This window comes from Nilaparvata lugens, chromosome 2 (assembly GCF_014356525.2).
Source record: "Nilaparvata lugens isolate BPH chromosome 2, ASM1435652v1, whole genome shotgun sequence".
In the NCBI taxonomy this organism is placed as follows: Eukaryota; Metazoa; Arthropoda; class Insecta; order Hemiptera; family Delphacidae; genus Nilaparvata; species Nilaparvata lugens.
The window spans coordinates 71,480,505-71,494,590 of record NC_052505.1 but is presented as its reverse complement, the minus strand read 5'-3'; the positions used below and the strand labels follow the sequence as shown (position 1 = coordinate 71,494,590).

The 14,086-nt window shown below is 33.4% G+C and overlaps 1 protein-coding gene across 10 annotated transcripts in view; it reads right to left on the bottom strand.

Annotated features, from left to right (window-relative positions):
- LOC111054234 (voltage-dependent calcium channel subunit alpha-2/delta-3) overlaps nucleotides 1-14,086 on the bottom strand; it is an 84,982-nt gene that overhangs the window by 4,825 nt on the left and 66,071 nt on the right. For 8 of the 10 annotated variants that reach the window (XM_022341209.2, XM_022341210.2, XM_022341212.2 and 5 more), the window contains 3 exons: nucleotides 7,725-7,814; nucleotides 2,794-3,022; nucleotides 1,237-1,450 (listed from right to left, as the gene is read on the bottom strand). In XM_022341209.2, the coding sequence (XP_022196901.2) occupies nucleotides 1,237-1,450; nucleotides 2,794-3,022; nucleotides 7,725-7,814 (533 nt within the window). The remainder of the gene's footprint in view (nucleotides 1-1,236; nucleotides 1,451-2,793; nucleotides 3,023-7,724; nucleotides 7,815-14,086) is intronic. The other 2 variants (XM_039421624.1, XM_022341215.2) reach the window with 1 other exon arrangement.

The following is a 14,086-nucleotide window of genomic DNA, read 5'->3' as shown; positions in this document are numbered from 1 at the left end:
CATAATGCACAATGCTTCATACAAAAAACTGTCGCACTGTACAAACGCAGCAACGGAACAATTAATAAATAATCTCTTTGGCCTACACTTGCATCACGCAAGTGTATTAAGGCTGTGCAAAGGCTGAAAATAAACTTTCTACTCGTGATATTTCTCCAAGTTTTTCGATCAAAATGTTTATAACTACCAAAACTAACTACTACTAATGTTTGTTACTATCAAAATGAAAAAGTTTTTTCAGAGAAACATTTTTTTCCGATCATTACTTTTTGAGATATGAGCGCCTGAAGTTTTAATTTTTGGGACAGAACATTTCAGATTCGGTAAGATATAAATCCATGAGATTTAGAGGATAGATTCTTCATGGTATTGTTGATCTAGTAAAACAAAAATTTTCTGAAAATATCAATTTTTAAGATAATTATTCAATTTACTAAAAATAACCAAAAATAACTTTTAGTTGAGTTATTTTTGGTAAATCGAATAACTTTTTCAAAAATTGATATTTTCAGAATTTTTTTGTTTTACTAGATCAACAATACCATGAAGAATCCATCCTCTAAATCTCATGGATTTATATCTTACCGAATCTGAAATGTTCTGTCCCAAAAATTCAAACTTCAGGCGCTCATATCTCAAAAAGTAATGATCGGAAAAAAATGTTTCTCTGAAAAAACTTTTCATTTTGATAGTTTGATGATATACAAATCGAAAAACTTGGAGAAATATCACGAGTAGAAAGTTTATTTTTAGCCTTTGCACAGCCTTAAATTGTTCACGCATAACATTCTAGATATATTCTATGATAATAGGGCAATTTTAGTAAACAATGTTATCAAACTCTTGAATTATATATGTTCAATCAATTTTGCAGACCATAAATACTAGAGTTTAAATTTATTTCTTAAAGTAGGCTAACTACTTCATTTTTATTTTTCAGTTATACTATTTTATTTTATTTTGTCTTGTGTTATTTTCTATTTATAATGTTTGTTACCGACTATATGATTTTTCTTATCAATCAAGTTATGTGTAAAGTATTAAAATTCAATGAGTCTTGTTTTGGCATAGAGCTGTACGCATCCATATTGCATTTTTCCTATTGATATAACAAATAATTAAATGAATGAATGATTAAATAATCAATTAAATTAATGAAAGATATTCAAATAAATGAATGAATAAATAATGAAATGAATATTGAATTGTGGTGTGGGTGTGGGTGTGCCTACTCACTTCAGGATGATGCTTGATGCATGGCTGTGGCCACTTGCGAGAGAGGTTGTTCTCTCGTGACTTGTAGCAGGCCAGTGTCATGTTATGGGAGGCGCGGTAGTTGACCTCATTGTGGCTGATGGTGAGGGGGCCGCTGTCGCCCAGGGGGGGACACAGGCGGTTCACCACCACCAACACCAGGTTGCTGTTCGGAATCATGTCGATCTTGAACGGCCTACAAATCCAAATACAATTCAAATAGTCACTAAAATGATAATATTTACAATGAATCGCATAGTGGGAATTGTTGGTGGTTGACAATACTTACTCCTATTACTTGGAGATAAATGAATTAAATCACTTAATTTATGTTGTAGTATTGAATTTGGCTACTTGATTGTTCATTAATAATAGAAATTACTAGTATCCTCTTAATACTTTTTTATATAAACACAACTAGTTTTGAGCACTCATCTCATGCCAATTCCAAGTCTACAGATGGAAAATATCTTCCCGGGCTGACAAATAATTTTTGAATAGTAGCGCTCATCGAATTTCCATCTGGCTGTTTATCCTGTTGTCAATATTTGCAGTGGCAGAAGTCTTCGGGGTGATTTACTGCATTTAATTTGGATTTTCGTTTAATAATAATAATTGATAAAAACATTTCGACACTTGAAAATGGCATGAGTGCTCTAAACTAGTTGTGTTTATATAAAAAAACGTATAAAGAGTGTACTAGTCATTTGTATAATAACTGACTCTTGATCTATAATAAACAGTTCAGAGATTACTTAATGTTCATGACCTAATTAATCTTCTTTTTTATCCTTAGGTTGACCAATATTGACCCAAATATTTGATAAATGGATAAATAGAAGATAATTGAATAGTTGATAAATTTACAAGTAGATAATATATAAAATATATTAAAATTGGGACGTTAGAATAACAGTGTTTTTTATTTATTGATAAACACAATTCATTAAAATTATATATATCCATGCCCACGCTCGGACACCATTTCTTGTGGATATTATCATAGAGAAAAGATAGTATAAAAATATCCCAAGTATAGATCATTATGTTCCAAATTTAGGTTGATTTTTGCCAACTCAAGCCGATCACTGCCTATTACACTCTATTAGTACTGTTTTGTTGGGGTGAGAGTGTAAGAACGGCATAGTATGAGAGACTACCTGCGTCACATAGATTCACTAAAAAGAACTACGAGGGCTATCAGCTTTAGTTAACAGTTAAATTTGGAACATAAACGTTCTTTAACATGGGATATCTTGTTGTAATATTTTTTCTTTATGGTATAACTTTATGTGACAACATATTAGATCGTTTTAATTTTGTAATAATGATTGAGAATAAACTTGATTTGAATTGTTGAAAACTTGTTTTGATTTGAATAGAATAGATATTATCAGTTCCGCATCTGATTAATTTAAAAAAATCAAACGATAGTTTCAATGCTCATGGCCTTCAGTGGTTTAGTATAACATGTGGAACTGACAATATATAATGCACCAATTTGAACAAAGTAATCAAAGAATAAAGTGAACTTGTGACCTGTCACAAGGCTTGGCCTGTCGCGAAGGAGGCATCAGTTTGAGTGACAGCTTGTGGTGCTTCTGGTCGAGCGTGTAGAGGTCGACCTCCTTGTCGCAGGGTCGCGGGCGCGTGCGGTTGATGATCGCGTTCGCATACAGCGTGTTGTCCTGCTTGCGATCTCCTCCCTCCCCTCCACCCGCCTCGTCGTCGCACTCCGACTCTGGTCCGTACTCCGGATAATCCGTCACTGCAATCGCATCATCAAATCAACAAAACTATACTAATTATCACTAGCATTCTCTAGAGAAACTGATATCGACCCCATTCAGAGATGACGATTTACACCTGTATATTATTTAGAAAACAATCAACAATAAAAAAATAAAACAAAAATTCGGGAAAGGAATAGGTTAGCCAGTTACACACACATCGATTTTGAAAGTTCGATTTTTTGCCGTCCTTCGGCAAAATCGACCAGATTAAACGGAACTTGGCAAACACATGAACACCTTTTTGCAAAGTTATGTTTAATCTAATGTTTCATCCATAACCTTGAAATTAAAGTTAGTTTCTACAGTCTGTTACCCACACCAGGTCGAACCGATCGTCACTACCAACAGTAAGTGCATTTTCACTTCTCAAGTGTTTTTAAAATTCAATTTTTATTTCATTACTGTAAAAGTATGGATATGCAACAGAGTAATCTAATAAACTTTAAGCCAGTTACATACACATCGATTTTTGCCGTACTTATAAATTTTATCAGATTAAACGATACTTGACAAACATAATCTGTTCAATCTATAGTGGCATTTATAAGGAAGACAAAAAATCGACAATGTAACCTTATTTGTTCCCTCCCGACAATTTTAATGATGTGGGTTTTTTGTAAAAATGAAGAATAATTGTTGGTTCAAGTAATAACAGTAATAATTGTTCAAGAATAAAATTTTCTTCTACAGTGAGCTTCACATCAAACTGTCCTCAAGAGCATTCCTCGTAAATCGCATAAATGCTTCCCATTAAAATGTTATGACTGTTAAAAATGAATCTCACTATATAAATTTTTTTCATCCGATTTCATTTCACTAGCTCTTGTTTCTCGTTTTCGCTGGAACACGGAATTACATACGGTACCTTAGCAAAAAAGGTAGCAAATTCAGTAGCACAAAGCTTCATTACTAAACGGCTCTACTTGATAATATACAATAGCAATACTCAACAATAGTAGTCAGTTTTCAACAGTCCCAAGTCCTGTCTAAAATAAAAAGTAATTTCTTACTAAGTAATTTCTAAAAAAGTCAATTCCAAATTAATATGTGTCTTGAAAAGAGCCATTATCGCGGTATTGCCCCTAAAAATAAACAGAATAATAAAAAGGAGAAAAATGGCAATAAAGTTCACTGATTTTTCTACACTTTACTATTTATAATCTTCATTTAGAAAGACTTATATTGATAACATTAAAACTGCTAAACAGCAATAATGGAAATTGTGATTGAGTAGCTATCTTCTATTTTACTACTGTACATCAAATAAAGTAATAAGCTTCTAAGAAAGTGGATTTACTATTTGAATAGTAAATATTCTTACTATTACTGAAAGAATGCTATTCCTAAATGAATAGTTTTTAAAAATTGAGAAGTATACACTTTATAATTTACTAACTTGAATTTAAGAAGTGACCCTCTATAGTCCTAGCGATGTAGGTGGCAAATTGAAAAGAAATGTAGTATTGATATTTCAATTTGAAACGTCGGATTAAATTTAGTTTTGATATTTCAGGAATGAACTCATTTTATAGTAAAGAAATGGATAAAAACATTACGAAGGGGAAAACTGGATGTTCAATGTCAATAATAAATTAACAAGATTGAGCAAGAGACTAATAACTCAATTCATAAGTGATACTCACACATTATATTACAGAAATAACAGTATCCGATATTATTCTCAATAGGTTTTCAAATGATTGCACAAATATAGGGTGATTATAAACTGCTGTTGGTAATGTGACATCCTTCCGATAATCGATGATCGATGTCTTGCCACACTCGTACCAGCATATCAGGCGTAACTTGTGCAACCCCAGCGATGATCCAATTTCGGAGGTCTTCAAGATTGTCTGATTGTCTTGTTCAGTTGAACAAGTGCCCTTTTACTCAGCATGACGGTGCACCACGGAGAAGTTCGGGATTTTGTAGACAAACCCTTTCAACTACGCGGGATTGGCCGTGCAGGGCCAATTGCACGGCCACCTCGCTCACCGGATTTAACACCGATTAATTTCTTCCTGTGAGGTTTCATTAAGGATAAGGTTTATGTTCCGCTTCTACCAGACAATCAATCTTGTTGAGCTCCGAAATCGGATCATCGCTTGGGTTGCACAAGTTACGCCTGATATGCTGGTACGAGTGTGGCAAGACATTGATTATCGGTGGGATGTATGTCGCATTACCAACGGCAGTCACATCCAACCAAAATATCACACACTCCTTTAACTTGAAGTGTTTTGTAACAAAATGAGACCTTCCTCAATTCTGTAAGTAATTTCAATAAATATTTATGTGCTTTCAAAGTTGTAAAGTCCTTTTATAATCACCCTATTATATTCTCAGTAATATTTTTATAAAGTAAAAACTAAACAGATTACTTGTTGAGTGTTCAATGAATGATTCGTCAGCGTAGCAAAACATTTGAGACTTTTGAAGCTAGAATGTTACTGATTAAATCTTTTTGTACCTGTATTTATCCAATATTTTTGTATCAATTCATTACTACATAACATACTATAAGCCTAACACAGCTTAATACAATTTTGCTGATAAGAAGATGTTATTATTAATATGGAATATAAAATGTGTTGGAAAAAAAATTTCTACAGATGATAAATTTCTCTGTTACTAATTATTTTTGTAGTATAAAACCAGAAATTTTTCAATTTATTATAATAATTATGCCAATGTTTTTTCAGGCTTTTATAGGAGTTTCATATTTATGACCATGCTTCCCATGCACATGACTGATCTGATAGAACAAACTTTTACAGGCACCATCGTATTATTCGTGAAAAATAAATCGAGAATACAATGTAACAAAAAATGGTTCCCTAATTTCTGTATTAGAATCGTGTCTTACATTTCATTTAAAATTAATTTCTAGGGCTGATTTAATATGTAAGAGATGTGTACATTTTGAAGAAGGTAAGTTGTTTTTGCTTTAAGCATACGATCTCATTTTATTTTGATATTGTTTTCTATGCGTATTATAAGACATTTTTTTCTCTTATCCTGTAGTCTTATGTAGAATATTGTAGATAACAGAATGGATAAAGATATTTAAGACAGTAAGCTAACTTATGTTTTGTAAAATTTTCACATATTTTTAAAGAATACTTCCTGAAGCATTCAGTGTGATTAATGAATTCAACACTTTATATTGATTTACTTCAACACTAATTATTTTGTCGAACCAAAATTTAGCAGTATGATATGAAACCAAAATTGAATGATGTTTTGATCAAAGTAGGCCCACAATCAGAAGAAATATTTCTAAAGACTAGCTTTAGTTATTATGAGAAGAGCATATAATTGATTTTATTCAATTTTTAATATGCAGTATGCAACTACACCATCTATTTGAGTAAATTTTCAAGCAAAACTAGTTCATTGATCTAGTTCATCAATGCTACTTAAACTAAATTTTCCTATGAATAGTTTAATAGTTGAATCACATGCATCAACGTAGCAAGATTTGAGCATTTATTGTCATTTTAATCAATCTACATTTCTAAGAACACTAGGAGACTGTGCATGCTTCAAGCCAATAAAAGTTTTTAATCCTGAGCAAATATATTAAAACTAAATTTTTTATAATTTTTAAGATAAAAGTAGCCTACTTTATTTTTAATAATAAATTTATTTGTAATTATATTAGTGAAATTGGAGGCTTGAATACTTGAATCGATGCAGCTAAAAAATTCCCATTTTCTACAATAGTTATGTTTACAAAATATTACAGTGTGATGAATAATTGTTGTGATATCTTCTAAACAAAATTCAAAATCGACCCAATGTGGGTAGTGACAATATTTGAGTTGAAGATTCAGCTATTTCTTAACATTATGACATTCCATGAGCACTGGAATTACGGTTATTTGGCTATTTTTGCGGTTAAATAAGAAAGTTGATGACTTTGCCAATGACTAGGAACTAGGAGAGATAAAGTCTCCCACATGAAAGGTGCAAGCGTAATTATGAATTTCTAGAAGGATGGGTAAAGACTATCAGGCTGGATCGTTAAAAAATGACGATTTTCAATCGATGAAAAAAACTCTGAATCTGAATTCATTTATATCGAAAATAATGAGACGTGATCGCTCTATCGGAGAAAGTATTTTGATATAATATAGAGAATAAAGAAAAAAGTTTCAGGGTTGACGACTTTAATTGGTTGACTACTTAATATGAAGATAATCATGATGAAAGATGAGTTAGTGTGTTTTAATTGCACGCAATATAATAACATGAAACCTAGAAATTCTTCTCGAATACTCCTCCAGAAGAAGTTTCCTTCTTTTTTGCATGTTGTCAATATAATATTAAATTAAATTATCCTATAATGATAAATAAATATGAATTTTGAATCCAGATGCTGATATAGCTTTTGAAATCACACTCGATTTATTTTATCAACTTGAAAAATAAATACCCTACTCACTTAATTCCTACCTAGTATTTGCGATCAAAGATCCAGCCAGTGTTTCATAAATCAAGTGTTCATGTAATGTCATGAAAGTTAGTTAGAATAAATATTATATTTTATAAATGAAGTCGATGGTTACACTACACATAACAGCATACTCATAGTTGTGCAGTTTGTCATTCAGCGTTTAGGTGATTGATACTGTATAGGTACCCTGGCAGTTAGCACTCATTCAACGGGTTTACCTTTAATGGGAGGCTTTGTTGTGCTAACAGCGGGCTTTTCGCCCGCCAAAACCACACTCCCGCATTTTTGCGGCGAGGCGGCTGTACAATCTGTTCGGAAAGACAAACATGGTCAATACCACAACACAAGCTAAACCATTTTACGAATCCCCCTAAAGGAAAAACAACAAAATAGGAAAATAAATTAACCTGTTTTACCTATACTAAGGAAATAAACTATCTACAAACTACAGATGTGGTCTGTTAAGTTGATTCCTATTTTCCGGGGGCGGAAGGAAGTTCAAGGAAGGCAACCTGACCTGAAGGAAGTGCATGCCTGACTGCTGTATTCCTAATTATAAAATTACGGCTTGCTAAGCTGGTTGATTCAAATAGCTGGAAAAACTCAGCTGGTTGACTAATGTTATTGCTATGCATAGTAGCATCTTGATGCTGTGGAAGAGGCAAATCGGTCAAGGGATCAACTCGTGAGACCTTAACTATATAGATAGAAAGAGAGATTGAGGAAACCCATCTAGTGAGAGGGTTGAGAGTTACAGATAGTGGATAGAGAGTTGAAATATGAATTCACTTGGTTTTACAAACCAATAATAGATAAACTAAATGTAATTCAAATTTATTTTCCGCAAACCAATATTGTAGTTATCCATTTAAACCAATGCTAATTCCACCGTTGAAATGATAACAAATAATTATAATCACTTTGAACAATTAATTACGACATAGCAGTCAGGTATTTATAAATAAAAGCTGTTAGCTTCTACTTACATTAGTGTAGCGCTTTCGGACACTAGTTCCTTCATCAACACTGGCTGTCACTTCCGTTGTTGAATACATATGGTTATTAAGCAGCGTGGGTTGTGGGAGTGGCGGGAATTTTTGAACTGTTGGCGGCGGGGGTGGCGGGAATGTTTGAATTTGTGGATTATTGGAGTAGGAGGTTGAAGAGGCTGTGTGATTTGAAGTTGGTTTGCTCATTAAGGATGTTGTGGGGGTCTCTTTTAGTGTGTTTGTATATTTCAAATTGTTCCAAGGTGTTTAGTTCAGGTCCTTTGTTTCTGATGTGTAGAATTTTTAAATTTGTGGCTATGTCTGTGTAGGTGTGATTGTTTCCTATCAAGTGGGTGGCAAATGCTGATTCGGGGTTGTTTATGTGTTCTTTGAATCTTTTTTCAAATGAACGGCCGCTGTGCCCAAGGTAGTATTTTTGGCAATTTGAACAGTTGAGTTTGTATACCCCTGGGTTTTCATATAGGTTTTGTTTCTGTTCTCTTGTGGTTAGTAGGTTTTTGATTTTGTTTTTGTTTGGAATGCTATCTTGAATCCTGCCTTTTTGAAGTTCTTTGCTAAACTGTTGGACTTTGAGTTTATGTAAGTTAGTGTTATGAATCTGTTATTTTCAGTGCTGGGCTTTTGAGTTTTTCTTTTCATTTTCTGTTGGATTCTGTCTATAAGTAGTGGATCATAGCCATTAGTTTGGGCCAGGAATTTTATTGTGTTGAGCTCTGTACTGTAATCTTCTGTTGATAAGGGGATGGTGTTTAGTCTATGGATCATTGTTTTGAAAGCAGCATGTTTGTGTTGAGTGGGGTGATTGGAGGTCTGGTGGATAAGGGTGTCTGATGTAGTTGGTTTTCTGTATATATTGAAACTGTGCTGATTGTTCATATTTTTTGTGATTGTTAGATCTAGGAAGTTGAGTTTCTTTTCTGTTTCATACTCTGCTGTGAACTGGATGTTTTTGTCTATTTTGTTCATGTGAGTACGAAAAAGTTCACATTGTCTTTTGTTTCCTCTGTATAATAGAATTATGTCATCAACGTATCTGTGCCAGTATATGATGCTTTTTGAATGTGTGTTATTTTTGATGATCTTTGTCTCTTCAAGGTCTTGGAGGTATATCTCAGCAAATATGCTAGAATTGGGGAGCCCATTGGTAGTCCTTCTGATTGGTGGTAGTATTGTTGGTTGAATGTGAAATAATTTTGTTTAGTTATTATGTGTAAACTTTCTATTATTTCATTGATCATTTCTGGTGTTGTCTGTTTTTGTTGTAATTTCTTCTTAATTATGTCTATGGTTTTTTGTACTGGGATGTTTGTGTACAGGTTTACAATGTCAAAGGAACAGAGTGTAGAGTTATAAGGTATATCTAAGTCCTTTATTTTTTCAATGAGGTCTGTGCTGTTCTTCAGATGTGTTGGGCTGTCAATGCTAATATGCTGTCTTAGTAGTTTGTCTGTGTGCTTTGCTAGTTTGTAGGCTGGTGCATTTCTGTAGTTGACTATCGGTCTGATTGGGATGTTGGGTTTGTGAATCTTTGGTAGTGTTTGTAGTGTTGGAGCTTTTGGATGAATTTGTTTCAAGTATCGTTTTTTTGTTGGTTCTATTGTGTGTTTGGCTTGGTTTATGAAACTTTTTACTGTTTTTTGGTACATGTTGGTTGGGTCGTTTTTCATTACTTTGATGTTATTTGTGTTGATGAATTCCAGTGTTTTTTTGGTTAATTCATCTTTCTCTATAATGATTGTTGTATTCCCTTTATCTGCTTTCACGAATGTAATGTTGTGATTATCTGCTTTCTCTTTCAAATTTTTGGCTATATGTATTTCAGGATTTGTTGTGTTTGTCTTGGGATTTTTCAATTTTTTCAATAATCTGTGCGTTTCATGTCTGAGTTCCTCTTGGTTCTCAGTTTCTGTTTTTTGAATGCAAGTTTCAGCATTTATAATCATGCATTTTTGTGTGTTAGCATTGTTTTTGTAATGAAGGTTGTGATTTAGGCCTTTATCTATTAGATCCATTTCATTTTTGTTGAAGTTTACATTGGTTAGGTTGATGGTTCTTTGGTTGAACTTGTGAGTGGATGTAATTAAAGGTATAGTGGGGGTTAGTTTTTCAATTTTTGCTTTATGAGTTTTTTCAATTTTTGCGAAATCACACAGCCTCTTCAACCTCCTACTCCAATAATCCACAAATTCAAACATTCCCGCCACCCCCGCCGCCAACAGTTCAAAAATTCCCGCCACTCCCACAACCCACGCTGCTTAATAACCATATGTATTCAACAACGGAAGTGACAGCCAGTGTTGATGAAGGAACTAGTGTCCGAAAGCGCTACACTAATGTAAGTAGAAGCTAATAGCTTTTATTTATAAATACCTGACTGCTATGTCGTAATTAATTGTTCAAAGTGATTATTTAACAAGCAGTTCGTAATGGAATCAAACATTGAAGAGTATTATTCAGCCAGACGAGCAGACTCCATACACTTCAGATCGTTGGTATTTAAGGTTAGAAAAGCATGCCTCCACATATCCTTCAACAAAACATGTCTCAACCGAAAAATCATCCCTACCTATGCCAAAATCAAAATTAAAAGTAAATCAAAACCTGCAAAAATCACACAGCATAAAGCTCAAGAAATATTCATAAAGCAATCCATAAAAGAACTATATAAACAAAAAGATAACCTCAATTTCAAGCTTCTAAGACAACAACTATTAATTGCAAACAAGTATGGTAACACATACTACACTGAACTTTCAAACCACACTAATCAATGGGTGAACAAAAAACTCACAAAAATTGAAAAAACTCATAAAGCAAAAATTGAAAAACTAACCCCCACTATACCTTTAATTACATCCACTCACAAGTTCAACCAAAGAACCATCAACCTAACCAATGTAAACTTCAACAAAAATGAAATGGATCTAATAGATAAAGGCCTAAATCACAACCTTCATTACAAAAACAATGCTAACACACAAAAATGCATGATTATAAATGCTGAAACTTGCATTCAAAAAACAGAAACTGAGAACCAAGAGGAACTCCGACATGAAACGCACAGATTATTGAAAAAATTGAAAAATCCCAAGACAAACACAACAAATCCTGAAATACATATAGCCAAAAATTTGAAAGAGAAAGCAGATAATCACAACATTACATTCGTGAAAGCAGATAAAGGGAATACAACAATCATTATAGAGAAAGATGAATTAACCAAAAAAACACTGGAATTCATCAACACAAATAACATCAAAGTGATGAAAAACGACCCAACCAACATGTACCAAAAAACAGTAAAAAGTTTCATAAACCAAGCCAAACACACAATAGAACCAACAAAAAAACGATACTTGAAACAAATTCATCCAAAAGCTCCAACACTACAAACACTACCAAAGATTCACAAACCCAACATCCCAATCAGACCGATAGTCAACTACAGAAATGCACCAGCCTACAAACTAGCAAAGCACACAGACAAACTACTAAGACAGCATATTAGCATTGACAGCCCAACACATCTGAAGAACAGCACAGACCTCATTGAAAAAATAAAGGACTTAGATATACCTTATAACTCTACACTCTGTTCCTTTGACATTGTAAACCTGTACACAAACATCCCAGTACAAAAAACCATAGACATAATTAAGAAGAAATTACAACAAAAACAAACAACACCAGAAATGATCAATGAAATAATAGAAAGTTTACACATAATAACTAAACAAAATTATTTCACATTCAAAGACTAAACACCATCCCCTTATCAACAGAAGATTACAGTACAGAGCTCAACACAATAAAATTCCTGGCCCAAACTAATGGCTATGATCCACTACTTATAGACAGAATCCAACAGAAAATGAAAAGAAAAACTCAAAAGCCCAGCACTGAAAATAACAGATTCATAACACTAACTTACATAAACTCAAAGTCCAACAGTTTAGCAAAGAACTTCAAAAAGGCAGGATTCAAGATAGCATTCCAAACAAAAAACAAAATCAAAAACCTACTAACCACAAGAGAACAGAAACAAAACCTATATGAAAACCCAGGGGTATACAAACTCAACTGTTCAAATTGCCAAAAATACTACCTTGGGCACAGCGGCCGTTCATTTGAAAAAAGATTCAAAGAACACATAAACAACCCCGAATCAGCATTTGCCACCCACTTGATAGGAAACAATCACACCTACACAGACATAGCCACAAATTTAAAAATTCTACACATCAGAAACAAAGGACCTGAACTAAACACCTTGGAACAATTTGAAATATACAAACACACTAAAAGAGACCCCCACAACATCCTTAATGAGCAAACCAACTTCAAATCACACAGCCTCTTCAACCTCCTACTCCAATAATCCACAAATTCAAACATTCCCGCCACCCCCGCCGCCAACAGTTCAAAAATTCCCGCCACTCCCACAACCCACGCTGCTTAATAACCACATGTATTCAACAACGGAAGTGACAGCCAGTGTTGATGAAGGAACTAGTGTCCGAAAGCGCTACACTAATGTAAGTAGAAGCTAATAGCTTTTATTTATAAATACCTGACTGCTATGTCGTAATTAATTGTTCAAAGTGATTATTTAACAAGCAGTTCGTAATGGAATCAAACATTGAAGAGTATTATTCAGCCAGACGAGCAGACTCCATACACTTCAGATCGTTGGTATTTAAGGTTAGAAAAGCATGCCTCCACATATCCTTCAACAAAACATGTCTCAACCGAAAAATCATCCCTACCTATGCCAAAATCAAAATTAAAAGTAAATCAAAACCTGCAAAAATCACACAGCATAAAGCTCAAGAAATATTCATAAAGCAATCCATAAAAGAACTATATAAACAAAAAGATAACCTCAATTTCAAGCTTCTAAGACAACAACTATTAATTGCAAACAAGTATGGTAACACATACTACACTGAACTTTCAAACCACACTAATCAATGGGTGAACAAAAAACTCACAAAAATTGAAAAAACTCATAAAGCAAAAATTGAAAAACTAACCCCCACTATACCTTTAATTACATCCACTCACAAGTTCAACCAAAGAACCATCAACCTAACCAATGTAAACTTCAACAAAAATGAAATGGATCTAATAGATAAAGGCCTAAATCACAACCTTCATTACAAAAACAATGCTAACACACAAAAATGCATGATTATAAATGCTGAAACTTGCATTCAAAAAACAGAAACTGAGAACCAAGAGGAACTCCGACATGAAACGCACAGATTATTGAAAAAATTGAAAAATCCCAAGACAAACACAACAAATCCTGAAATACATATAGCCAAAAATTTGAAAGAGAAAGCAGATAATCACAACATTACATTCGTGAAAGCAGATAAAGGGAATACAACAATCATTATAGAGAAAGATGAATTAACCAAAAAAACACTGGAATTCATCAACACAAATAACATCAAAGTGATGAAAAACGACCCAACCAACATGTACCAAAAAACAGTAAAAAGTTTCATAAACCAAGCCAAACACACAATAGAACCAACAAAAAAACGATACTTGAAACAAATTCA